The 26,798-nt window shown below is 36.2% G+C and overlaps 4 protein-coding genes across 6 annotated transcripts; 1 reads left to right on the top strand and 3 right to left on the bottom strand.

Annotated features, from left to right (window-relative positions):
- Positions 1–1,325: 1,325 nt before the first annotated feature.
- On the top strand, positions 1,326–9,551 carry LOC108225726 (polyadenylate-binding protein 2). Of its 2 annotated transcripts, none has more exons than XM_017400661.2 (9): positions 1,326–1,986; positions 4,617–4,732; positions 6,174–6,830; positions 6,947–7,024; positions 7,136–7,225; positions 7,418–7,549; positions 8,301–8,471; positions 8,555–8,752; positions 9,119–9,551. In XM_017400661.2, exons 1-9 carry the CDS (start codon positions 1,758–1,760, stop codon positions 9,356–9,358), a joined length of 1,911 nt encoding a protein of 636 aa, XP_017256150.1. In that variant the 5' UTR covers positions 1,326–1,757; the 3' UTR covers positions 9,359–9,551. The 2 variants fall into 2 exon arrangements, with proteins under 2 accessions (XP_017256150.1, XP_063936061.1); XM_064079991.1 differs by lacking the exon at positions 1,326–1,986 and adding an exon at positions 4,356–4,425.
- Positions 9,552–11,180: 1,629 nt separating this feature from the next.
- On the bottom strand, positions 11,181–18,568 carry LOC108225715 (probable E3 ubiquitin ligase SUD1). 2 transcript variants are annotated; one of them, XM_017400646.2, is made up of 9 exons: positions 18,089–18,568; positions 16,447–17,139; positions 15,337–16,101; positions 15,044–15,255; positions 14,586–14,948; positions 13,386–13,546; positions 13,139–13,302; positions 12,917–13,063; positions 11,181–11,950 (listed from the first exon to the last, which is right to left on the bottom strand). In XM_017400646.2, exons 1-9 carry the CDS (start codon positions 18,422–18,424, stop codon positions 11,441–11,443), a joined length of 3,351 nt encoding a protein of 1,116 aa, XP_017256135.1. In that variant the 5' UTR covers positions 18,425–18,568; the 3' UTR covers positions 11,181–11,440. The 2 variants fall into 2 exon arrangements, with proteins under 2 accessions (XP_017256135.1, XP_017256136.1); XM_017400647.2 differs by having other exon boundaries at positions 13,386–13,543.
- A 577-nt stretch (positions 18,569–19,145) lies between these two features.
- Positions 19,146–24,216, bottom strand: LOC108225738 (wax ester synthase/diacylglycerol acyltransferase 11). Its single transcript, XM_017400678.2, has 6 exons — positions 21,424–24,216; positions 20,942–21,014; positions 20,788–20,855; positions 20,484–20,696; positions 20,218–20,355; positions 19,146–20,091 (listed from the first exon to the last, which is right to left on the bottom strand). Exons 1-6 carry the CDS (start codon positions 22,216–22,218, stop codon positions 19,924–19,926), a joined length of 1,455 nt encoding a protein of 484 aa, XP_017256167.1. The 5' UTR covers positions 22,219–24,216; the 3' UTR covers positions 19,146–19,923.
- Positions 24,217–24,353: 137 nt separating this feature from the next.
- LOC108225803 (small ribosomal subunit protein uS9) lies at positions 24,354–25,045 on the bottom strand. Its single transcript, XM_017400763.2, has one exon. The coding sequence runs from the start codon at positions 24,959–24,961 to the stop codon at positions 24,524–24,526; it is 438 nt and encodes a 145-aa protein (XP_017256252.1). The 5' UTR covers positions 24,962–25,045; the 3' UTR covers positions 24,354–24,523.
- Positions 25,046–26,798: the final 1,753 nt, after the last annotated feature.

The following is a 26,798-nucleotide window of genomic DNA, read 5'->3' as shown; positions in this document are numbered from 1 at the left end:
CAGGGGCTCTAAATTTAGTGCAATCCCAACATGCTTTGACAAAGGGACATTCTGCCAACACATGAAAACATATTTTCATTGGGTGTTTTATAAAATGATATATTGCATCAATTTTAATATGTTTGAATCGAAGTTGTGTCTTTGCAGGCGTTATGTCCTTGATCCTAGCATGAAAATATTTTTCAGGTAGGGGATTAGATGTGTTTAACGCCACTTTCCTCAACTCTCAAACTTTTTCACACGCACTCTTAAAAAAAAAGTTCAATTTATCAAACGGTACACATATCATAAAATCGACTTAAACTCAGTGAAATGTTTAGAATCAGCTCTAACCTGTTATGTTTACCGCACATCAATCTTGGATTCATTTGTAGAGGGGTGTGAATACAAATTAATAATTTTATAGATTTTTTTCACAGCAATATAAAGAACCATAACGAGAAATAAAACTAAATTTTGAATACACGAAATATCAAAATGTTTAGGTTATATGTTTGGGTCAGTTGAGATCTATATATAATTTTAAAGGAATAGTATGGTAATTTAAAACAAATAACACAACTACAAGTTTTAGTGTAAATTTGATTGAAATGAAATGATTATTTTCTTGACGAATAATCAACAAAGCAAGAAATTTTTTAATACATCAGTCTTTTTCGCAATTAAATATTGAGTATAATTAACTGTATGTACCCGTAACTAACTTTGATGACCTCTTGGATATTGTTTTTAGATTAATGACTAACTTGATTTATTTAGCCCATTTAAATGACTTACTTGATAATTAATTCATTAAGTACTCTTTGCTTACATATGACCATTCGCAACCATGGCTATCAACCCGAAAACTTTGGAGGCAAACTCAGATTCGGCAAGAATCTCATTTTTTTTGGTAGTACGAAGGGGGACTTGAACCGCTTACATCTGCGGCAGGGTAAACTTTCTAGAGATTCTTGGTCGGAAAATAGATGAAACAGTACCGGAAATGCTTCTTCTTTAAAAAAAGCAAATATCTGGACAAAAGACCTACTCGATGGAAATTAGCCCTCGTCAACTGACACGCAAAGAACAAAATCAGTGAAGTTTGTTGAATTTGTAACATACGGTACCTAGTATAATTGGCTACGATGATTATGTATATTTTAAAAATAATATATTATTAATATTTTAGACTATTATAATAAAAAATATATAGTTTTTTTCATTTTTCTTATAATTTTAGTTTACAATATCTTAATTTAATTTTTTACCAAACATTTTATTGGTTGAAATTACCAATATCTACGAGATTTATTAGAAAACGATTTCAATATTGATTAATATTGAAGGAGGTCTAAGTAAACCGTGTGCACAAGTAGAAGTGCGATCCAACCTGTCAAGGCAGTTACACGACAGTAACGCCTGTTTGGACGGTCTAGATTTCATCGTCTCAGGATTCTTGTCACACTGTTAGGGTTTTGTTACAGACAGTGACTCTGTGATTACACCTATATATACACTCCCCTCCCATTGATATATATCGTGTATGTATATCACCATCAAAACATTCCCCGTGCAAACTTGAATATACATAATCTTGTATATACCCTCATTCCTCTCCTCTTGTTCATCATTCTACACCCCTAAAAAAAAAAATTAAAAAATTTTATTTCGTGATCATGGGGCTTCTGTGTTGTTGAGTAAGAAGAGAAGAGGGGAGCTTAGTTGTTGAAAAAGACCCGAAAAATCGGACCTTTTTAAGTGGGCTTTGATCAGAAATGGCAGAGGTGAAAGATGAAGTTCAAGTGAATTCTGCTGGTGGTAGTAGGGCCCGGGTGGGTCCCATATCTCTGTATGTTGCTGATTTGGAGCACAATGTGAGTGATAAACAGCTTTATGAAGTGTTTAATCAGGCTGGTCAAGTGAATTCTGTTCGAGTTTGTAGGGATTCCAACACAAGAAGATCACTTGGTTATGGTTATGTCAATTTCTCCAATCCTCAAGATGGTATCAACACTTTTCAATCGTTAATCTCTTGTTTCTTTAATCGTTTTGTTATGCTTCTGCTTGGTGATGTCTTGTGATTGTGCACTTCTTGTGCGTGTTAAATGTGTTAATATTTACATTTGTAACAATTTATGATTTGGTATACCCATATATACATGCACATGTGGTTTTGCAATTTTTGATATATATTCTAGTTGTTGTTTTTTAATGGAAGAACAGGTTTCGAGGAAACAATGTTTTTTTTTTTTTGGGGAGGGGGGGGGGGGGGGGGGGGGTGAGACACACATGGGATGCAACTTTTTCAGATATATTCCATTTATGTATATGCACATGTGATTTTGCATTACAGAGATATTAGACATTTTATTTTCCTCCGGAAATGCAGGATTAGGGAGACTATTTCAGACTCATTTATGTCCTGTTTTAGTGCTTATCTTCGAAGAGTCCACGTAGCTGAATATTGTTGCCATATGTGTAATGAAATATCTGTTGATAGCTTGCAATGTGTTAAGTGCGTAGATTGTAGAAGGAAGTGATTTCGAGATTTCAGCAGGTTTGTTGTCTTAGCGGATTCAATTTCTAAAGATAAACCGGAGATGCTTAAATAATTGTAATTAGGTTTGGCCATTTTATTTTCCTCATGCTACTCCATGTCCATGCTGTTTTCTCACTATTTCAATATGTAGGGGCTCTCTATTCGCACGAGTACATATGCTTCTACTTGCTGTATACACATGTTTTTTGTTTTTTTAAATTTTTTCCCTAAGATCGATGGTTTCTTGTTAGTGATGTGGATCTCTAAACATCTTATACTTTTAAGTATAATTCCTCTGGCTAATATGTGGTCCTCGGTTATAGCTAATGTATATATAGTTGTATTAGCTTAAATTATTCATTGTCGCGTCTTGCATAATTAGAAATGGACGTTCATTCTTTAAGTTACCACAAGAAGGGGTTAAGTGGGTAAGGACATGAAAAGTAGAGAAGTGTCTGGACGGACTGTCATCTCTTGGTGGTGATTTCATCAGGTTGAGACTTGATAAGAAGTATCGTCGTTCATTACATAGATGTCTAGGCAATGTCCTTGAAACCTTTAAATGGTAATTAGGGAATATCATAATTGTCTCGTACCTAGCCTGCAATGACGTGGCACCATTTTGATAAAGTAGCTAAAACCTAGAAACAATGGGACTAACCATGTTTCACAATTTAAATAAAAATATGATTTTGAATTGAAGAGTTCCAAGCTTTTTATGCTGAGTCGGCGCTACAAAATCTCAATAATTTATATGCTAATATCTTGCATGTATCTTAAGTCATTATTAAATGCACACAAACCCTAATTCTACTCACGTAAACAGCTTTAGTGATTGGATTCCTTAGTAAATAATTTTTGTATGTTACATCTAATACTCTGGCTTAAGTTAAAGAGTACAGAAATATATACAGGTTTTACTTTTATCAGCATAGATGTCGTAAATATGGTTTTGTGTTCTTTTATTAAATAAATTTCTAGTTTAAATATTAGGGAAGCATACTATCATAGAAATCAAATCTTTTCACAAGGTCTTACGTTTTCGTTTTAGAGCAGAGGGATGTATGCCACGCTATTATCGTGGTTGTGCCAAACACAATGGTGTTGTAGGTACCTGGGTCATGTCGAGTAAAACTTTGTTACAGATTTATGATATATATTAAAAATTAGTTTCCCCAATGGTGTTATGTAATATTTGATTTTGAATTACCTATTTACTGTAATAAATATCAATATATTACTATTGCACCTCATATATATAGACACAGATGAATTATTAGTTAGTGTTGTCTACTCTATCAGCAGTGTCATTTCTTGTTCTGGTACTTCCCTGTATGGTGCTAGCTCACTGTAAAAGTCTCCGGCAGAAGATCTTTCGCATATTCTGGAAAGTCATACTAGACCAATGTTACATATGTTGAGGTTTGGTTTGAAATGGGGGACGAAATCAGAGACGCGGAACATTAGTTTCAGGAATCTGGTACGATAGAAAGTTTGGGTACGATGGAACTTATGATGGGTTTTTATGGAAAAAACATATAATTAGATATGTATTTACGGTTAAATATACAGTTTTATTATATAATTTACAGATTCATTAATATAAATTTTAAATTATTTTAAAAAAATAAAATCATTTTGACTTGAGTACTATAAATTTACTTATTATTTTGTGATTTATAAGATTATTGGGCCTGAAAATGAGCTAATTTGTTACACTTAATGTGTTTGCAACACTAAAAGTAAATTTGTATAAAAGCGTATTGGGCCTGGAGATCGGGCCCAAATACTGGTATGCTTTAGTAACCACTTTTATAAGTCGCCGTTTGTCTTGCATATAGATACACATATACACACAACCGACCACCGTTCCCTTTCTTCTTTTCATCATTCTGATCGAACAGGTAATTTATTTTGCAGTTTCCATGTACTAGACTTTTTAACCTATTAATTGCCTTCTCATGTCTCCATTTTTGCACTTGCATAGTTATACCGAAGTTTCATATTACTTTTTGTTGTTAATATTATGTAGTTCCCCGGTCCCTTGAAACATTAATAATATATTTAATGGTGAAAATTGATCAATTGATGACAGCTGCAAAAGCAAAGGAGACGCTGAACTACACTTCTCTAAACGGGAAAACCATTAGAATAATGTTTTCTAACCGGGACTCTAGCACGCGCATAAGTTCCGGAAACATTTTCATAAAGGTATATTCACATCTTTCATTCTATGTTCCCATTTACTGTTGATCGGTGTTGTAAAAAGAGGGAATTGGAACTAATTGCCGATTAGTGATTAATCGGAAAAGCCGTGATTAATTGGAGCTATTAATCAGATTATTAATCAGAATTAAATTTATGTTATTTATAATATAATTATATGTATATATATAATTATTTTTAAAAATTTAAACTTTTCCCACAAATTTTACAAATTTTGATATTCTAGCCGATTTTTGACCAATTAATCCATTTTTTGACCGATTAATCATGATTAAGTACTGATTTGACCCATTTTTGCATCAGCCGATTTTGACCCGATTTTTGCCAAATGACATTGAAATCCGTCTGATTACCGATTAATCGGCCGATGTTTAGAACACTGGTGTTGATGTTTTTTTTTAATGTTCAGTTATTCTACTTCGTAATTGGCTCTTTTTGTTGATTTTTTAGAGAAAAATATACGTGATGCAGAAAGTAGAGCACTAAACAAGATTACTTATTCATTCTTCATAATAATATGAAATACAGGAAATAGCTTTTTATAGTCAATACACCAACTAATTGGCTAAGATTAACAAAATTCAAACTCTATTCTATTACTAAAAAACAGGAGCTAACAAACTAATAAACAAAAACTCAAAAATATTCAAATAACTTTGAATTATTCTCAACATCCCCTCTTAATTCAAGCTCTTAAATTTGTTTGTAAATGATGTACTTCCCTGTATCATCATTATTGTTGAAGCACTTCTCTCCACCAATTTCTTCTAGATGCACTTCTCACCAGTTTTAATATTGATGCACTTCTTAGCAATCTTACAAATCTTAAGATATTTTTCTTTCTACATTTGGAGCACTTATCTCTACAATTCTAAAAAACAAAATTTTCTTAATAGCCACTTGAGACATGCTTTCTTACTCATCACAGTATGCATCAACTCGTTGCCTGTAAGTTTCATATGCATTTGTACCTATTCGATATCTATTGATTTCCATCCTGGAACTTCCGGTATTACCAGCACCATTGGAACCAACTTCATTCTTTGTGTTTTAACACATGGCAGACCATTAGTAACTCCTAATTTCCTAGAATGAACCTAACTCTGATACCATGTTTCTTTTGTAAATATATGTGATGCAGAAAGTAGAGCACTAAACAAGATTACTTATTCATTCGGCATAATAATATGAAATACAGGAAATAGCTTTATATAGGCAACACACCAACTAATTGGTTAAGTTTTAACAAAATTCAAACTCTATACTAGTGCTAAAAAATAGAAGCTAACAAACTAATAAACAAAATTTCAAAAATATTTAAATAACTTTAAATTATTATCAACATTATTATTCAATTTAAGTTTAAGTTCTTCTGGACCTAATCATTGCCTTTATACCTGACCAAGTACAAATTTTGATGCTACAGAATTTGGACAAGTCGGTTGACCACAAAGGACTACATGACACATTTTCTCCATATGGCAACATTCTCTCTTGCAAAATTGCTACAGATTTCTCTGGTCAGTCGAAGGGATATGGCTTTGTGCAATATGACAGTGAGGAAAGTGCACAAAAAGCTATTGAGCAGCTAAACGGTATGCTGATAAATGATAAACCACTTTTCGTGGGACCTTTCCTTAGCAAGCAGGAAAGAGAGTTGGCTGCAGATGGGTCAAAGTTTACCAATGTCTATGTGAAAAATCTATCTGCAGCTATGACGGAGGAAGATTTATACAACATATTTGGCGAATTTGGAAAAATAACGAGTAGTGTTGTTATGAAGGACACTGATGGGAAGTCTAAGTGCTTTGGGTTTGTTAACTTCGAGAATGCTGATGATGCTTCTAGATCTGTACAAGCTCTTAATGGAAAAATAATTGATCAAAAGGAGTGGTATGTTGGAAAAGCACAGAGAAAGTCTGAGAGGGAACAAGAACTTAAACTTAGATATGAGCAAAGTGTGAATGCATCTACTGACAACGCGTATGGGCTGAACCTGTATGTTCAGAATTTGGATGATAGTTTTGATGACACTAAGCTTAAGGAAGTGTTTGCTCCCTTTGGTACTGTAACTTCATCCAAGGTCTGTATATCTTTATTTTGTTATTTTAATTCAAGAGACTGTATCTGTTTCCTTATTAGTCAACAGAACTTGAGTTTTTGTGAGGTCCATTGTCTAAACTGGAAATATTCGAATAGGTAATCCATGATGCTATTGGGCTGAGTAAAGGACTAGGCTTTGTTTCATTTTCAGCTGCGGAGGAGGCTTTAAGAGCAGTAAGTTAATGTGGCACATATTATCTGTAACTGTAAATGGCTTTTGCATATATGTATAAATATTGTGCTTAGTGGCTATAGCATATTAACTCTTAATGTCTATTTTTGAAGATCTCAGAGATGAATGGCAAGATTGTCGGCAGCAAACCTCTTTATGTTGCACTTGCACAAAGTAAAGAAGACAGAAGAGCAAGGCTTCAGGTCTGTGTTGGATATCTACATTTATAATGTGCTGCTTGAAAATATAAAACAAATAAAGAAAGACAAGAAAGGGAAATGATAGACCCAGTATTGAAACATAGCTCTAATGTCATTAAACTTAAATGCCTTTTCTCTCTCAGTTTGGATGACAGATAATATTGTACTTTACAGTCATTTGTGTCCCTTCTGCAGGAACAACACTCCAATATGCATCCAGTTGCAGTGACTTCTTTAGGTCCTCGTATGCCTATGTATCCCCCTGGTGGTCCAGGTCTACCACAAAGATTCTATGGACAAGGCCGTCCTGCCTTCATTCCCCCTCAGGTAGTTAGTTGCATTATATAGAAGTCAGTTGTTGGCTAAGTAGCATGTTTCTTCCTAAATTTTAATAGAGGATACTACAGCCATCCATTTTTCATATATCATGATAAGCAGTTCCATATTAAACATAACACTACATATCTTACCAACCTGTAAAACATCATACTTTAAAAGCATTTGTGAGTCTTAATGTAAACAACTGACTGCATCAATCATATAACACTTATCTGTTGGAGATTGTGGATGTGGTAATCTGAAAATAAATGCTTGTAATATTGTATTCAGTTTCAATATGCACTCAATATACACCACTGTTCATTTATAGTAAAGGTAAGTGTTTGCATTGCTATAATCATATTATTTAAGTCTGATGGGAGGATTATGTCTTAGCCAGGTATGCATGCCCTCCATTTCAAAAATAATAACAAAAAAAAATAAAAAAAAATCTCTGTTTCATCACTGAGCCCTCTACTAGTACATAAATACAAGGTAGATAAACAGTTGCGCTTTAGGTAGTGGGGCTAAACAGCTTAGAAATTATATTGACTACAGAATATTTTCTTCATAGAATCACTTGTGAAATTCGATTAATTGGGTTACTGGTTAGAGATGGTAGGAGTTATTGTAAGAGCTAAAGCTGAGTTGTATATTGGGGTATATATGTCATACCTGCTATCCCATTTCTTTTCTGATCTACTGTACCTATGTGTTGCATTTTGATGATGATTATTGTTGTTTGGCTTGTACTTTTCAGCCTGGTTTTGGTTATCAGCCGCAACTTATTCCAGGCATGAGGCCTGGCGGACGTCCCATGCCCAATTTTTTGGTGCCCATGCCTCAGCAGGGGCAGCAAGGTTTGAGTCCTGGTGTTAGCAGACATGCTGGAATGCATGCTCTCCAGGCAGGTCTCCCAATGCAGCCGCAGGTTCGAGGGGAATCTAATTATATATGTCCGAGATTTGCCTATGTTTCAAGTTCATCCCTTATTTTTATTTTTTTTTGAAACAGACTTTTCCAAGAGGTGCATACCACCCCCCACATGGTCGTGGCATGCCAGTTCCAATGCGTGGAATGGTGCCTCCTCCATTCAATGTCGGTGGGATGCAAGATGATGATGAGGATGATTATCCTAAAGGTTGTCTGCCAATCTCGTTTGAGGCCTTCGCTTATTTACTAGAAAAATCCACTCCAGAAGACCAGAAATTGGTATGGATACATACACGAATACATATCCATACATGCATCATATATATAGCAAAGTATAGTTTGGTGCTGTTCTAGCCAATCTGTTAACTCGTACAAGTCTTGCTGCTGGTAAAGTTTATGGCAGTTAACGTCAAAGTGAAGCTCGTTGCAGGACCCTCCAATATTTATGTTATATGAACTGTCAAATTTTTTTTTTACCACCTATTGATATGAACTTGATGGAAAAAAAAACTGAGAATAGAGAACTTGAGATGAAAAATATTCATAAAGGTGTATATCTCCAAATAATTTAGTACTCGTATAAAACATGCATATCTACAATGTTAAAATGTTTTGTATGGTGACTGACAAGTGATTGTTTTGTAGATGTTGGGAGAAAACCTCTACCCGATGGTTGAAAAGCTGGAACCAAATTTGGCCGCGAAGGTAACTGGTATGCTTTTGGAGATGCCCAGAAGTGAAATTCTGCCTTTTTTTAAATCAAAAAAAGCGCTTAAAGCAAAGGTCGCCGAAGCTTTGCAGGTTCTCAAAATTGCTAAACAGAAGGCTGGTACCCCTGTTGGGCAACCAGCTGCATCGTCGCCTAAAGATGGCGTTGTATCCTAGGTGCCTGGGGGCATAAGGATTTACTATGTTATGCATAAGTGAATGGTTTTGAGACATAATTTAGTGCAGCTTAGGTGGATTTGGAGTTTGTTAAACTAAGCACAACGAACTAACCATGGGTTTTGTTTATTGCTGCACTAAATAGATATATATATATCTAATATTAGAGATTATAACCGGTTTTTGTTTTGGTTTTTTGGTTTTGGTAATTCGATTTGATTAGGCTTTAAGATAAATCGAGTGGACCACTAAATGTGGTCTTAACAAAAGGGCTAGAGCTAATCTGTCTATAGACTTGTAGATAAATTTGTTGGACCCAAGTACAGGAAGACATGCCTACGAGGCTACGAAGTTTCGAGGCCCAAACAGAGGGGACAACTTGTAAAGAGAAAGAGGTTGACAATTTAGGTAGAATGACCCCTTGTAATAGCTTTAGGAGATTAATAAGATATGTTGTTACTTTCTTTTCTTTCTGATTTTACATTACTGCTAGAAATCATAGTGAGGAAGAGAACCCCAGAGAATGAAACCTGGGGAAGTTCCAGGAAGATATAGTCAAATATGATTTTCACGTAGACGGCTTTGAGGTGCTCAATGATAGTCCATAGAAGAAGAAATAGAAAACGTCAAGCTGGATCGCCCCCTGAAAGTCCCGTTCTCCCAATCAAACAATTTCGCAGACTAGTTCGATTTTATCAACAACTTGAACGGGAGGATGAGCTTCTTCAGGCATTGAGATGTGGTTGGCTGCCGAATATTTTGGTACATGCATCAAGGGTGCTGTGCTTAGATGGTTCGACAATCTGCCCTCGATCCATAGACTTGTGGTTCATGTTGAAAACAAAGTTCCATGCCGGATTCTCTAACAAAAAAAGGAGGGATTATCAGAGTCACTTTGATGCGATTCGTCAATAATCCTATGAGGCCTTAAGAGAATCTTAATGGTGTATTAGTGGACTTGTGATTCATATGAAAAACAAAATTACACGCGATTTTCTAACAAAAAAAGGAGGGAATATCACAATCACTTTCATGTGATTTGCCAAAAATGCTATATGCCCCTCAAAAGGATATTAATAGTGTCTTAGGATAAATATAATGTGGGATATAATTCGAGAAATTGCCGCAAATCATAATCGAAGTGTCTGGATGGTGAATAAGGTTGAGAATCGGTAATGTGGGAATTGAGAGTATGGAAATGGGTATATCAAGAGGTTGAAGGAATGATTTATGCACCAAGAATTTCATTCCAATGTACAAAATTGCAATTCCGAACACCAATACATAAGAATGGGATGTTCTGATTCTTGTTAACCAGCTCATGAACTATGAACCGAATATCCCCACGAAAACGATTGGCTCCTCTCCATACTAAATTTTTTACTTTTTAGGGAAGATACTCCTCCCATGCATTCGTGGGAACCGCATCTGTTCATAAATTCGTTGTTGAGATATTCTTAAATCGTCCATGTCAAAAATTAGAGCAAGATACCCCATCTTTATCAAACACAGAACTTTGTTTTCCCTGATTGGATCATATTTGTTAAGATAAGAGTGCCTGCCTCTACATACCACAGCCTAGCTAGGCTCGACCAAGTCAGACTTACGGTAAATCATTATATTTGGTTTCCCACAACCTAGCCTGTTCTGATACTCAATTCCATTGCCAACTTGAATACACCGGCACAGTTTGTTTCAAATGCTAACAATAATTTAACCGTGCTGGTTAATCTGTTAATTAAGATGAGATTATGCCAGCAGCCTACCCATAATTGTATATATGCTAGCTGCACAAGGATTACAGATTTACAGTCACACAAGATGTTCAAACTTAACTTTCCATCATCAACATTGTTAATGGTTTACATAACATTGTTAATGGTTTACATCTCTTGGTTATACACTTATACTACACGAATATATTCACATACTGAAAAAACACTACTAAAAAAATTGTTCACATGAGAAGAACCCTGTGAACTGAATCAACTGATAATAGAAGCACCATGACAAGCCCCGTGACAATGATCATAAGAGATAGAGATACGATATATATATATATATAGCTTATATATCTCTCACTTAGGTATCTTGTCTTATAGCACGTCTCTGCCTCATCCCTACATCAGCTTCATCCCCTTCATGTAGGACCATTGTAGGGTCCTGTATGTTAGCATCTTGAATTTCTGAAGATACATCCGGGTCATTACGTCTCACCTCTTTATCTTCTCCAAAGTTGTGAAGTCTACGACCAATCAAATAGCGATCATCACGTATCGAATTGTGGAGATTGGTGAACCACACATGGAATCTCTTGGTACAAAAGCACACCAAACTAAAACCTAGACATCCCAACCATGCAAATCTGTATACAGCTGAATTCACAACCAATGGATAACCAAAAACCGGGAAGACTCCTCTAGCCAATACATAAGGAACACAGAGAGCAGTTAGCAGCTTCATTATTATTGGGTATACAATCTCCCGCAGCACCCAAAATCCCTGCAGCCTGGAAAAACCATTTTCTCGCACCCTCTCAAATTTTATTCTCCAATTGTCATCCACCAAAGGCATCACGTGATCCAACATAACCTAAGGGAACATAAAATGAAGCTTATGAGACCAATTAAAAATTCCAGTGGTAACCAACTACTTTGATTGAACTTTTAGAGGATAGATCTCATGAAAGTAAGAACTCCAGAATAAATATTACCATATTGCATGGTTGATTCTAATTGAAAAGACCATATGGCTTACCTAGTGGTAAATCCAGAGAATAAGCACAATAATAAACATTCCTTTTGGGCCTCCTATATCACTACTGACAAATATACTATACAACTATTCTTGAGCAACCCTTTTCTCTTCTATTAAACATACAACTCTAGCGATAAAGTCAAGTGTCCAAAATACTCCCTTCTTGCTCAAACCTCCTTCAGAGGTTAAGTATTCAATTAACTTTGACCTTTCTTATATAGCAAAAGACACAATATAAGAACATAACACAACTGAATGCTGAACAACATACAGAAATCAGGTTTAATTATTTGTACATTATTATGGCTATTAACAGAATATATCATCAGCAACCAATAAAGAAAATGAGATTATTATATCTATTATCTGAATATTATAAAACAGCATAAGAAAACGAAGTAGTCGTTTAAGCATTCAAAGTAAGACGGAACATACAGATATGACAAAAGAATACTGCTGCTAGTCATCTAGTTATTCTTTTTAAATATTAACAGCAGAAGCTACCTGTAACTTGTGGTCCATCTGAGAAAAAAAAATGTTATCTAACATGCCATTGCATGTCAATTCAACACAGAATTAGGTCAGGCAATAAGTTTTGGCTCTTAACAAAATTATTCGAATGTGGCCAACTTTTATCTTGAACCATGTAATTTTTATTTATTTTTTGTAAGGTCTTGGACCATGTATTTTATTAATGATGCAGAAATGCCACATAAAACAGTGCACCCAGCATTCCTGCTCTTGTACATTTAAGATCTACATACCCTCTAAGAAAGACATAAGAAGCAACAAAGAACTCACCAGTCTGGTCCAAATCTTCAGAAAAATTAGTCCTAGAGCCCAATCCTGATACAAAAGGAATACTGGACTTTCATCAATGGGTACCCGCATTGGCACAATTACCAAAAGTTCAAAGAGCAGTCCAATCAGAACTGGGATGACAAAAATCTGGAAGAAAAATCGACTTTAGAGTTAGAATGATTAAGTAAAAAAGTAGTTATTTTTCAAAAAACAGATCCTTACCCATATTGACAATAATGCAGAGCTCTTCAAAACAATGCCACACCACTTCCATATATGCTTCAACAAAACTGCAGCCCTCCTAGTCTTTATGTACTCAATGGAATACCTTGCCCCAGCCACAACAGTCCAAATGACATAGCTCCCAATGACGAAAGCATAGAGATCTAATATAAAAATTAAAAGTTAAAGATTTTTGTCTACAAAAAAATCCAATTAAAGCCTACATGGGTTGTATCAGTTATCCTACCGTTGCACTTGATGCCGTGTGTTATCGGGAGAAAAGGCACAGCATTGAAAAGCAATCGTCCCAGTGAAATAGGTATGACTACTAAAGCAGAGTTGAAAACCAGAAGAGTCATCCAGGCAACCACCAACAAGAGCACAATGCGGAACACAAAGCTGTACCTACTAAAAGAATTGAGTTACAATATATTAGTCCAAACTAAGATATACCCCATATATGAATTGAAGTAAGATCATATAAAAAAATGTTTCTAATTTTTTTTTATAAATAAAATAAGAGAGGAGAGGAAAACATAAGATTACATATGATTGATTACTGATCAGAGTAAAAACATAGTGCCTCAATAAAAAGATTTTTACATTAATAAACATGTATTTATCTATAGCAAATGTCAGACAGCAAACTGAAAGATGCCCAAGACAAAATATCAAAGAGTGAGAAACAAAGGACACGAGAAGTTGCCCGGAAAATTTCCAGGAGATGACATTATAAGAAGTTAAGAACATTTCTTTTTTTGCCATGAGAGGAAATAAGCTATTATGGAGCAACTAGTTGAAAACATGTATGCCCATTAAATTCCTTCAGATAATGTTACTGGTTACTTCTATTAGTATGTTAACATGTTAATTTCCTTGAATAGTTATATTTCCACTGTTCTTTCACTCAACATAATAGCTTAGGATAGGGAATTTTCCAAAACAAAAATGAGTGAGGGTCCAAAAACAATGCTCCACATAAGGCAAAGGGATCTTGTACCATGGCATTTTTAATCAAATCATACAAGAGGGCGTTTGGAAACATGCATTTCATTTCAAATGACAGGATTTTGGTTGTCATTTCAAATTCTCAGGTTTATACTAATATTTGAACGTCCTGGATTTCAAATGAAATCCAAATCCATATTCCCAAACAGGTTATTTGTTCAAATTCAGAATTTCAAATAAAATCCAGGTTCCCATAGACCACAAAGGTATTTTGCAAGTTTTGCAATTAAATGACTCAACATAGACATTATGCTTGACAAACAAGGAAACAAAAGCGACTTTAAATTTATTGATTCATACAATTAATCTTAAAAAGAAATAAGAATATATATACCACAGCTTTGGCTACTTTATACATTATGAAAACAAAAACTGAGTGTAAAATACATTACACTAAATTCTCTATATAAAATGATTTGCAAACTTGAATAAAACTTACTCCGAGTCAGATTGCTCATCACCATCAAACTCTTCTGCAGAAGTAGCATTAGCAGGTAAATGCCTGTTGCTGTTCAAATCATCATGAGCAACAATCCCTCCAAAAGCTCGATCTTGACCGCCTATTTGTGCTTGCTGTCTATCCTGCCTTAGTGGCTGCCCATTTCCATGTTCCTGGCCACTATTATCCTCAGGAGGTGGGAGTAAAAACTCTGTCAAATTAAGTGCCCAGCCAACGGCCGTGAACCAATAGCGAAGAAGGGATTTGATCTTTTTACGTAACTTAAAATGCTCAAGTGCGAACGGAATGCATATTTGAAAGAGAAGCATGTCGGCAGGAATTTCAGTAAATGGGTCTGATACGCTGCAAGGATCAACAGTTAAATTCAACAAGGTTCATCAAGCCAAACATAAGGAGAAAAGTCAAAAAATTATATACCAAGAGAAAGAATATCTTACGATATGTCGAGCGGGAAGATTGAAGGAGCTACTCGCATGGCAAGTTTGACCGGTAGAAACACAAGCATCACAATAAGACTTCCATAAACAGCAACAGACAACAGAACCCTGCGAGCATGCTTGTGAACAGGATCATCAATCAGATCACGGAAAGGATTGTAATTAGGATCAGCAGGATCACGGAGGAAGTAAAGAACCCCATTGCGCAAAACCTATACATGGAACGGAGTATTAGATAGCCTATGACAAGCTAAAACAAACACAGTAATGATCACTAAAGAAAAATTGTATACCCCTCGAAGAAGGCTGACAAAGATACTTATTTGTAGCATGTATATAATCCCTACAACCCAATGAATCAACGAGCTCGCTAATGGGGAAACCGAAAAAAAATCCACTCTCTCGGCTATAGACTTCCCAAACATTCTTATGGTACAAACATCAAGCCACCACCCACACATCAAAGGAAAAACACCAAGTTCGATGACCAAAAGGAAAGCAACTTTAATCATGGTAAGTAAATGTCTCATAGCAGCCAAGAACTGTCTGAACAGGGATGGAATGGTCTCCGCAACCGAAGCAATGCCGTAGAACCTCCCCATAGTCAAAGGTTCACCTTTAGTGTACCGAATTAAAGCAACAGTCCCGAGGTACATAAAGACCAACGAGAATATAAACATATAGCCAACAGCAAGGGTTGTGACATCAGAGAGCCGTGAGGCCCCCATACCTGCACCTTTTAAAATGTCTGCTGAAACTGTAGTGGTTCCGTTATTTGATAGGTTGGTCAGCCCTGTAACATTTAGACTCACATTTTCTACAAACTGGTTGATATAATTTTCATGGCTACCAGATGTCATATTCACAACTCCATTCAAAGCATTCTTAAGAGTAGCATTGGCCAAAGAAAGAGCCGATTCTGTAAGAGGTACAACTGTTGACAATACTGGAGTCGTTGCCGTGGACAATAGCCACGATAGGTAATAGAGTATAATCCGTCCTAGGGAAAAAGGCACGAATATAACAACACCAAGGAATATCATATTGCTCGCAAGAACCTGCAAAAGAGGATAAAAACCACATAAGAAACCAGTTCAAAGAGAACATTATTTTTGCTAATCAGATGGACGAAACTTAACAAGTCTCATAAGCCGGTTAGAGTAAGGTTGATTGCCACCGCAGTGACAATATTTCAAAAACTTATGCTCTCAAATGAAGATAAATTTTCCAACACTTGTGCTACATGCCTATACTAACTTAATTTTGCATGAACTACCCGTTTCTCATACTACATCAACTATAGTTTTAAAACCAGAACAAAGAACCAGCCAAAGAAGTATCTACATGATATGTAAACGATGAATAGCTAATCAGAACTTGATTTCAATAAGATATATACTCACAGTGAAAGCATTCTCAACCAAATGAAAAACAGGCCCCTGCATGCCGACTAACTCGTCAAAAGGTACATCCTCTGCACCATCAGCATCATCCATCCCATCAAAGATCTGTTCCATATGAGCCTCTAGACGAGCTGCCTGCATTTCCCATCGAGCAGCAACATTTTCTGCATTTCTTCTGATTAACTGACCTGCCCCAGCAACTCCTTGTGCTCCCCCATCTTCGGCATTCATATCACCAATAAGATTCCGGTTTGCTGGTACATGAGGCGGCCTTCTAGCAGCACGAGCACCATTTCTTTCTCCTTCATCTTCTCTCTCACCATCATGTCCTCCAATTTCTCGTAAATGCCTAAAGTAATCCCTAAGAGAAGTGGCTCCAAGAAATATGAAGACAATGCTAGCTGAGAGTAAGAAGCCATGTAGACAGTCTGTAAGAACAGCTGTCGTAGTTATATGACTGAAAAACAATCTTTGGGCTTCGCCAAAGCTCCTAACAAATGCCAACCTCCATATCCAGAATGTAATAAATGGTATGATTAGAAGCCAGACAGAGAGAACAAAACTGAGGCGCAAAAAAAATTGGAGAACATGGAATGCTTTCACTCCTATCCCAATTATAAATTCCTGAAACGGAAGCCTTGCTGGAGCATTCTCAGCATAAACAGGGGAAAATGAGAAAGGATGCTTGCACACCTGCAGCACAAACGTAGACAACCAATAAACAACACACACTGAATACAACATAATATGTATGATTAGAGACAGATGAAGCGAAAATCACTGAAATCTAGAGGGAACAGCCCAGACACAGCATCAGAAGGATATAGGCCCTAAAGCCTTAACAAGGATCTCATTTATATTGTCATATACACATTACATATATCCTTCGATATTCCATAAAAGGACTGTAGATGTTCAATATCATTTAGACATTTACTGAGCTAATTTTCAAAACCTTTAAACTTTGACATCTTTCTAGTTATAGGATCTTATGATGTTTAACTCTATACACTCGAACTTCATGAATTGACTCCAGACCAAGTAAATGAACTCCATAACACGACAAAAAGAAGGTACAGATACAAGTTAATGACATGCACATCCAGGAGGCTCTAACTTAATAAACACGTTACCCGTTTACTCTAACATTAGCACAAGCTCAAAAACTGCCACCCTAAAAGCCACCTCTTACATGGTGCGTTGCAAATACAATGGACCAAAACAAGTGCCATATTATACTTAAGGATGTGACTTGACCAATGAATACCAATTGAACAAACAGCACCTCAGAAAAAGCTGTGTTGTAACAAATTCTATAATAACAGTTAGAATAAACTGATTTATGTTTTCGATATCCATAAAATATTAAAATTGCATTCCCTAATATACTCTTGCAATCTTCAGTCTGCCACTAACTTTCCTCTTTCACTCCATGACTCCATCAAATAATTCATCATAGGTATAATTAACATCACTGATAAAAGCCTAACTTAATTAATCTGATTATAACAATACAATCATACAAACAGTAACCAAAGAAGTCCATGTACCCGCACACAAATTCATACATATGTGTGTGTGTGAGAGAGAGAGATAGATAGAGAGAGAGAGAGAGAGAGAGAGAGAGAGAGAGATTATATACCTCGCACTGGCGAGCGTTGCTATGATTAAGCCACTGAAGAAGACAATCCTGATGAACAAATTTAATACTTCCACTACACGCACACGGATACCGTAGAGGATTATCGGCGTCACCTGGATTCCGGCAGATCCGACACACATCTCCTTCTTCATCATCATCATCAAATCTATTCATCATATTATTACTAATTGTATTATTGTTATTCATATTCTCGTTGTTAATATTATTTTGTGATGATGAAGAGGCGTTTGAATCAGATGGCTTAAGAGATTCGTCGATGATATCGCCGCTATCAACGCTGCCGTGGGATGATATCACCGCCGGTGCGATCTCCATTTTCGCCGGCGAGGCTTTCTCTCTCCTCTCTTCTGTGGGTTATTTTGTCGGTGATGGATGAGATCGATCAATCGATCGGAAAGATAGAGATAGTATTTTGTATGTATTTTTCTTATTCCCTAATTTGCCCCCCTTCCTCCCCCCTTGCACTTTCCAATGAATAAATAAATAGCCGATAAATTAGACTCGGGACTTTGTTTCACTCTAATTCTCAACCATATTAAAATAAATGCTATGAAAACATTTAATTATACAATAATATTTATACATATATCCAATATATATGACATAATTTTTAAAACTATGAAAAATTAATTTTTTATTTACAATTAAAAATTAGTTCAATAAAAGTAAGACAATATTACTATTATTTTGAAATATAGGTGATATTTTTTTATCTAAATCATGACTTTAACAAGACTTGTAAATTTGACTTTGACTTTAACCTGCATGTCTGTACCAAGTCTTGGTTGGTGTCCTAGACGGTTGAATCTTTAATTATACAGCAACCATGCATTTGTTTTTATATCTCTGGAAAGTGGAAACCAGCAATTTCCCCTGTTCTGTATAAAGCTTCCACAAAATTTATCCCAGTTTTATTTATTCTATTTTTTCAGAAATAACTCAAATTTCATTATAGCGCTCTTGTTATTAACGGTATGTATAGTAGTATGAGCAGAATCGAAAATGAAAGCAGAGAGTAAAATATGTGCAAAAGTGCTTTGTACCACAATGGAAGAATTACAGGACAACTTTATTGAAGAACCTCCATCAGAAGGCAAACCAAACCAAAACAAACATACCACTATCTCCCACTCCAAAGCAGTCTTCTTGGAAGCATTAGCTACTTTCATGAGCATGTACAAGTAATCATCACAGCGAGACAATAATTCTACTCGCAGTCTCTAGTCCTAACTATAATCATCTTAACTGTTACAAGCAATGCAAGGAGCATTAAGCATGATCTTGTCATTGTTGCATCAAGATTGGTGGTTGCGTAGGTGCCTGATATTATCAATTGTGCTGACACCAGTTTTCCAAGTGCTCGGAATGAGAAACACGGGATCATCCACAATGGTGACATAATAAACAATCTCCTTTTGCTCATACAGTATGCCAACAAAGCAAACAATAGCAACAGCTCTGGAATGTATGACTATGAAATTGTATTCTTGTTCAGTGTACAACTGTACATCCTGCTTCAGCGTTATCCATACAACTTCCTGATCGTATGACTAATTCTCCCCCTGTTGCTGGAGATAGATCACCTCGGATAATTGATTTTCTAAACATTTTTGGCAGTGCGGTGCATGTCTTTCGAGTGCCAAGAGTTTCATGCGATACTAGTACAGTGATCCATTCTTGTCAAACTCAAATTTCTGATGCTTGAATTTTTCGTGCTGCCCTCCCCTTGCTAAAATTCGCAAGACAAGTACAGATAGATCCGAATATATGGTTTACAGGATTTAAAATTAATATCACTTCTGCAGATTTTGCTATTAGGAAACTTTGTCAGGTTGAATGGTAGCCAATGCAGCTTCCTTCATTTCAAGCAATGCATCTTCGAAACATTTTGCTAGAAATTGTGGATCAGGGATTATATCTTTAGCTACCAGGATTTGCAGGTCCGCCCTTCCAGCATAACTCACCATGTGTATCGTAATTGCCTGCATACCCATAATAATTCCTGTTTAGTATATTCATTTCTTGTTTCTCAGGTACCAGTTTAGGTTAGGAACATTTAATAAGAAACACTTAGGTACAAAAAAATCTAAAAGACTGAGGAATTATACATGGGGCAAGCTGCTTGTGTTCACTCTAATGTACTCTACTGGATTTCCTGCAATGGTAACCTCTTCACCAGGACCAATGACGTTTGAGATTGTGAAAGTTGTATTACTACAAATTCTGTAATTAAGCCACCCCGCCAACTACAATTCAAAAACTAAGTTAATTCATTAATTAATTAAGCAAAAAAAGCTGAAACTGCAGTAACACAAACTTGAAACTTGAAAAACACAATAAAAAAAAACTAAATCATAGAAGTATGAACGCGGACCTTTGAACCCAAGTAGGACATCACAAAGTACCCAACTTTGTATGAAAAATAACCCTCTAATGAAAGCTTTTTCCGGTCAATCATGACCTTGGCTCTCTTCACGTATTGTAAAGGATCAGAATCATTTCTATGATAATAGACAGGCAAGAGAAGCGTACCAAATTTATTTCCCCACTGCGTTCCTTTATTATTCATTTTGAAATCCGATACATCCTGATCAATCAAGACCATGTATTTGATTAAGAAAACTGAAGTTAATGTGAGGCAAACAAAAAAATAGAAGCCCAGGGTTTAAAATGCAGACCTGTAGTCCTTTCTCTGATCTCATATTGATCATGGCTAAACCGGTAAGTCGAGTCCCTTCTTTTGGAGCTGGAGTTAATCATTTAATTAGACTTGTCAACCAAACCTCTTACAAAAAAAATCTGGAGTTGCCTAGAATTAAAATGAAAGTTCACCTTCGGGTGATTGAATGCCTAGATATTTTGACAGTCCAGATGAAATCACCCCAAAAAGAACGTCATTTATCGTCTGCAGATAAAAAGGAGTATTCAGCAAAAAAAATTGAGGATGCTACAATTATATTTGATTTCATTTCAATCACTTGGTAATAAGAGAAAACTATAGTTTTACAATGTATTGTTTTTCAACAAGTAGAAAGTTTCCGATATCACTTCCCTTTTTCCTGTAGTCATATTCCATATCGGAAACTGAAGATACACAGGTTCTTGACCTCAATAATGATATAGGAGATCTCGTCGTGTACAAGTTCAAGGGAGGGTCATCAATTATCAATTTAAACAGGTAGTATAGGCAAATTGTGCAAAAAAATATGCTTATCATGTATCAAAACTATACCAATTCAATTATAATTTAAAATTTAAAATGTTAATATTGTTCTTTAAATCAAGATATATAGTTGAAAAAAGCAAAGACTCACTGCATTGGCCACAACGTTTTTAACAATCTTCATATCATCAAGCCTAAACTTAGCCGTGACCAAACATCTGGGCCACAGCTCCACCCCAGCGCCGCCGGTCACGGCGGTCCTTTTATCCTTCACCCATAAGCTCCTCATCATCAGCTCCATCACATACACCACCGTGAAAAACATCACCTTCATTAACTTCACCACCAGCCTCAACAAATTAGAATCCCTCCTGACAGCCGCCGCATTTTTAATTTCAGGCAACATCTCAGGATCATTCGATTTCCGACAACAAGACAACAACATCGACATCAACGAAACGCCGTCTCCTAATGCGTGATGAATCCTGAACACGACGCAATTGTGGGCCATCAGAAGGTGCATTTCCCAGAGCGGCTTGGCTGTGTCCAGAGGTGATGAAACGGATAAATCGGCTATATAGTCGTTGACTGCTTTTTCATGATCGTTGACTTGGATGACGTCATGTTTGATGATGATGTGGCTGTCTAAGTTGAGATGGGTTTTTCTCCAGTGCTCGTGGCCGTGACGGTCGGTGACCAGGAGGCTGGTGAAACGGGGGTGGTGCATTATGATGGAGGTTTCGACGGCGGAGGTTATTGCGGGGATGTTGAGGGGGTGTTTTCCGGCGATGGCGCAGTGGATTATGGTGTTCATTTCTTGCCGGAGAAAGAGGCGGCCGGCGGGAGTTACCGGCACGTCTTTTTCTTTGCGGTCCATGAGAAATGGTTGACTGTGATCTGGAAGATCGTGGGCTGCGTCTTGGGTTTTATTACAATCAGCAGTCATGTTTAAACAAATCAAATGCGTTGTATATTTTTCTTTTTGAATTAAAATATAATATGGAGAAAGATGTAAAGTTTCTTCAGCAATTCAAATGTTTTTCATGTTTTCTCAGCATGGAATTTCGCGGTTTCAGCTTTGCTGGGTCATAAAAGCCTTTCCATGTCATTTGGCTGAATAAAATTGGGATTATATAGTTAAGTTATACTTTAGGAAATGTATATTGCGAGCTATTTAGACGTAGGAGAAAATTTATGCTGGGCTGTCAACTTATTGACCCTGGGGGAGGGAGGGAGCTAACATATTTGTATTGCAGAACCTTTTTCTTAAGGAAAATAAGGGGAAATTTCTATTTCCTTACCATAAAAGAAGGAAAATCTAAATTGTCAAAAAAATTTCTCCAAACCACTTTTTACTTAAAAGTGCGAGGGAAGAGTCGGGGAGGATTTAAGGATTAAACCCGACTGGAATTTGGTTAATTTGGTGATGCATGTTTGAGGTTGCATCAAACGCAGATGCAAACATCAAATATCAAAGAAGATGCAAACATCAACCATCAAACCCATATGCTCATCTTCTGGTCACAGACTGTGTAGCATATGGCAAGTGGCTGCCTCCATATGAACAGAATCCATGGCAGATGCGGACATCATCCTGCTGGTGCTTCTACGCAACATCCATAATATATAAGGATTGTTGCATAATTTCAGTATATGTTACATTATTTTAGAATTCGACTTCTCAGCCTATTTAAGTTAGCAAAAGAAGAATACTACTGATAGCATATAGTCCTAAAGGCTCAAAGTACTTCATAGGGAACAAATTGCAAGTGAACATTAACACTACACACAAGAATACAAGATAAACACCTGTATTTTTGAAGACAAAGATTAAGACATCTTGTTGATTGCAACCAACCAGCAAGGTGCAACCAACCAGCAAGTAGCGACCCACAGAACCATCAGATAACTAGGACTCTAGTATAACACTCTACTTCAGCAAATAAACATAACATATATTGCTCAATTCTTGACATAAATTCAAATAATTATTAAAATTTCGAAAACAAGATGTAAAACTTCTCAAAATCCATCAAAGCTTTAGGTGTCAAAAAGTATTCAGCTGGCATGTATAAAATAACCAGAACTAATAAATAACCAAAATGGTCTAGTTAAAGTTAACCAAACTAGCCAGAAAATACAAATATACATACATATCAATAATTAGGCTTATATGCCTTCCAAATTAATTCATAATCGGATCAAAACAATTGGATTGCCCAAAGAAAAAATACTACATTGCTGACCCAATATTTGAAGCCAAATTTATCCAACAACCTTAAACAAGTTCATCAATCACAAATATAATCTACCAATGCCAACCAGCAACAATGCCATAATATGATTAAAAACTATTCTAAATAATATATAGTGCACGGTTGTTCTGCCTCTCAAGAGTACTGAAACTGAGACCCAAAAGTTTAAACATATTTAACAAGTTGATCAATGGAAGGGTGAAAGAGAACAATCCCTGTAATGATTCTAACATCCAACTCTTAACAGCGCTTTCATCAGAGAAAGACAACAGTAATAAAACACTAATAAGAAATCAAATAAACTACAACTGGCACCACTCCTGGTCTCCTCTCCTGCTGCAAATCAGAACAAGAACTCAACCAAAATAACCATGTATAAGTTTAATTCGGGACTTCAATTTTTTAGTTTGAACACGCCTGAATTTATTAATGCAGGTAATCAATCTTTCAGAAAACTCAGATATATAAGCTGAACTTTAACATTTACACCTTGCAGAATAAGCTCACGCCAGAAACAAAACACAAGCATACAAGTACTACCAAATCACGTCCAAAACAAAAATCAAAAGGAGAGATTTCACAAAACTAAATAATTTCTTGAACCATCATAATAGCACAACAAAAAGTCCAGTATTTATAATATAAGTCCTAAAACCACATTTCGACGGTTCCACGCTAATTAGCTCCAAGAGCATCATGCATAATAATGTACTATGCACAAATAAAATCCCAGCAATATATAAGTTATACCAATGCACCATAACAACCAATCAACTCAGACCGAACAAATAATCAAAAGATACTACCAAATCGCATCGATAAGAAATATTGAAACCGAGTATTCATAAACTTAAATATCCAAAACATCGAAACCACATTCTAAAATAACATTTCATTGTAGGTCCACAACGCCAAAAAAACACGAAACATAACAATAATAATAATAATAATAATAACCGAAAACAAAGTTCCGATACTACCAAACACGAAAAGCGCTCAACGATACGACTTCTGGAACCTAGCACGAGCACCACGCCCACCAAACTTCTTGGGCTCGCATCTTCTAGGATCAGCCACAAGCAAAGTCCTGTCATACCTAACCAGAATATCCTTGATCTCCTTCTTCGACTCCTCATCAACGAACTTCTGGTAATACGCAACTAGCGCCTTCGCAATACTCTGACGAATGGCGTAGATTTGAGAAGTGTGACCGCCTCCTTTGACGCGGATCCTCATGTCGACGCCGGCGAAGCGGTGGCGGCCGAGGAGGAGGATCGGCTCGAAGGCTTTGTAACGGAGGATCTCGGGCTGAACCAGCTCGATTGGGACGCCGTTGATTTTGATTAGGCCACGGCCGCGCTTGCAGTGAGTGACGGCAACGGCGGTCTTTTTACGGCCGAAGCATTGGACGGATTCCGGTGGTGCTGTCGCCATTGTTTAGGGAGTTATTTGTTTTGATCTCCGCCGCTTTGAGTATTTGAAACCCTAGAAGGAGGAAGAAGAGCGACAGCTTGTTTATTTAAACTTGGATTTAGGGTTTTGGTGAGGTATTCACATGAGGCCTCATAATTGGGCCTGTTTCTTTTTTTTATCAAATGTGGGCCTATAGGCTAGGAGGGCTATAGGCTAGGAGGGCTCAACTTACTCTTTTCTTTTCTCTTAAATCAAATAAACCAGACATTAAATTAAGACGTCCAAACTAGATACAGATACCCTTATAGCAGTGTCAAGGATCGAATCACGAATTCGAGAAAAAACTTGATTCAGTGGAATCAAAGGAATAAGTAGAATAAAATACAACCTCAACAGCTTTTTCTAATCAGTTCATGGGTATGTCTCTTCTTGATTTTTGATATTTCTTACGTGAACAATATGATATGGTATGCCCTTCTATTACAATTATTTAAAATATTCTTTCTTTTTCTCATGATTTTGAGTGGAATTGCGAAAGGTGTTGATTTTAATCTTGTTTGTTTGTTTGTGTGTATTTGTTTGTTTGTTTAATCCATGTGTTTTGTTTGGTTTTTGGTGTTTTTGGCGATTTTTCGTGTTACATGTGATACGCTTCGTTGTTCGCTTCGCATACGACGAGACAACTTGATCGATAGCATAGCGGTGGTGGCGGATGGTGGCGGTGACGGCGGTTTCAGGACGGGATCCGGTTTCAGAAAGGAAAGTGCGCTAATTGTGCCTTAATTGAAGGCGGTAATTGTGCCTCGTTAATTATGCCTCTTTATTGAGGGCGTAAATTGTGCCTCAATTATTGAGGGCGTAAATTGTGCCTATTTATTTAGGGCGTTAATTGAGCCTTATTTGAGGGCGTTAATTGTGTCTTAATTAAGGATATTAATATTTTATTATTATGCCTTAATTAAGAGCTTAATTGTCTCAATTATGAGTTATCATGATTGTGGGAATATTTTGATGTAATCTGTTAAATATATCGACTTATATTCTTTTGTTTCTCTTGTTTTATTTTCAGGATTCTTGGAAGAAGGCCGGTTTTCTTTTCGGACATTAAAGTTTTATTGTCTAAATTTCCCCGGTCATCTTGCATGTCCGACGGTTAGATAATAAGCTTTCTTGAATTAAAGAATTATCACGGTGAATTGCCGATTCTCGTTGAGATTTATTCTCATTAAAAAAAAACAAAATAAACCAGACATTAAACATACTTAAAACCATTTTCGAGGTAGTCCGAGAGGCTTTCACTAGTTTTCTCCGGTGGAAAGTCCCAACCATTTTGTCTTTTTTTGTTCTTTGTTGATTTTCTTTCAATAAAACTCAATCATTTTGGATATTTGTGTGACTTTTCTTTTGTAGTGTGTTTGTTTTGTCTCTCCTGTTGAAGAGTTTGGTTATGTTATTGCTTAGTTATGTTTGGATTTGTTCGACGTTGGATCTGTTGAGAATGATTCTATTGATGTTTTAGAGATTTGAAAAACACGCGTCAAATATCAATTGTTGGTAATTATGGCAAGAGCTCACCTTTTACAATCAAAGATTGTTCATCCATTAAGTGTTTACATACTGGTATCCGGCATGTAGATAGCTAGGGTGCCGCTCCTCCAATTTCAATTTATGAAATTAGGATTTTTGAACACTGGTCTAACAATGGTTTTTATGTGATAATGTCAATTGTGTTGTTGCTTTCTATGATGTTGGTGCAATTTGGATCACTTGGGAAATCTCTGGTTTCATTTTTAGCTTCAAGAATTTTTAAATTCTATGTGTTAAACAATCAGGAAACAAATCTTCTAATTATTTTTAG

The sequence above is a fragment of the Daucus carota genome, chromosome 6 (assembly GCF_001625215.2).
Source record: "Daucus carota subsp. sativus chromosome 6, DH1 v3.0, whole genome shotgun sequence".
Taxonomy (NCBI): domain Eukaryota; kingdom Viridiplantae; phylum Streptophyta; class Magnoliopsida; order Apiales; family Apiaceae; genus Daucus; species Daucus carota.
The sequence above is the reverse complement of the archived record's forward strand: the minus strand, read 5'-3'. Positions and strand labels throughout refer to the sequence as shown.

Coding starts and splice junctions, on each gene's coding strand:
- LOC108225726 (XM_017400661.2), top strand. CDS start 1,758: ATGGCAGAGGTGAAAGATGAAGTTCAAGTGAATTCTGCTGGTGGTAGT. Junction 6,831..6,946: donor GTACTGTAACTTCATCCAAG/GTCTGTATATCT, acceptor ATATTCGAATAG/GTAATCCATGATGCTATTGG. Junction 7,550..8,300: donor CTGCCTTCATTCCCCCTCAG/GTAGTTAGTTGC, acceptor TGTACTTTTCAG/CCTGGTTTTGGTTATCAGCC.
- LOC108225738 (XM_017400678.2), bottom strand. CDS start 22,218: ATGACTGCTGATTGTAATAAAACCCAAGACGCAGCCCACGATCTTCCA. Junction 21,015..21,423: donor AAAACGTTGTGGCCAATGCA/GTGAGTCTTTGC, acceptor TTTTATCTGCAG/ACGATAAATGACGTTCTTTT. Junction 20,356..20,483: donor TGTCCTACTTGGGTTCAAAG/GTCCGCGTTCAT, acceptor TTTGAATTGTAG/TTGGCGGGGTGGCTTAATTA.
- LOC108225803 (XM_017400763.2), bottom strand. CDS start 24,961: ATGGCGACAGCACCACCGGAATCCGTCCAATGCTTCGGCCGTAAAAAG.
- LOC108225715 (XM_017400646.2), bottom strand. CDS start 18,424: ATGGAGATCGCACCGGCGGTGATATCATCCCACGGCAGCGTTGATAGC. Junction 16,102..16,446: donor TGGTTGAGAATGCTTTCACT/GTGAGTATATAT, acceptor CCTCTTTTGCAG/GTTCTTGCGAGCAATATGAT. Junction 14,949..15,043: donor ATCTTCCCGCTCGACATATC/GTAAGATATTCT, acceptor TGATCCTTGCAG/CGTATCAGACCCATTTACTG.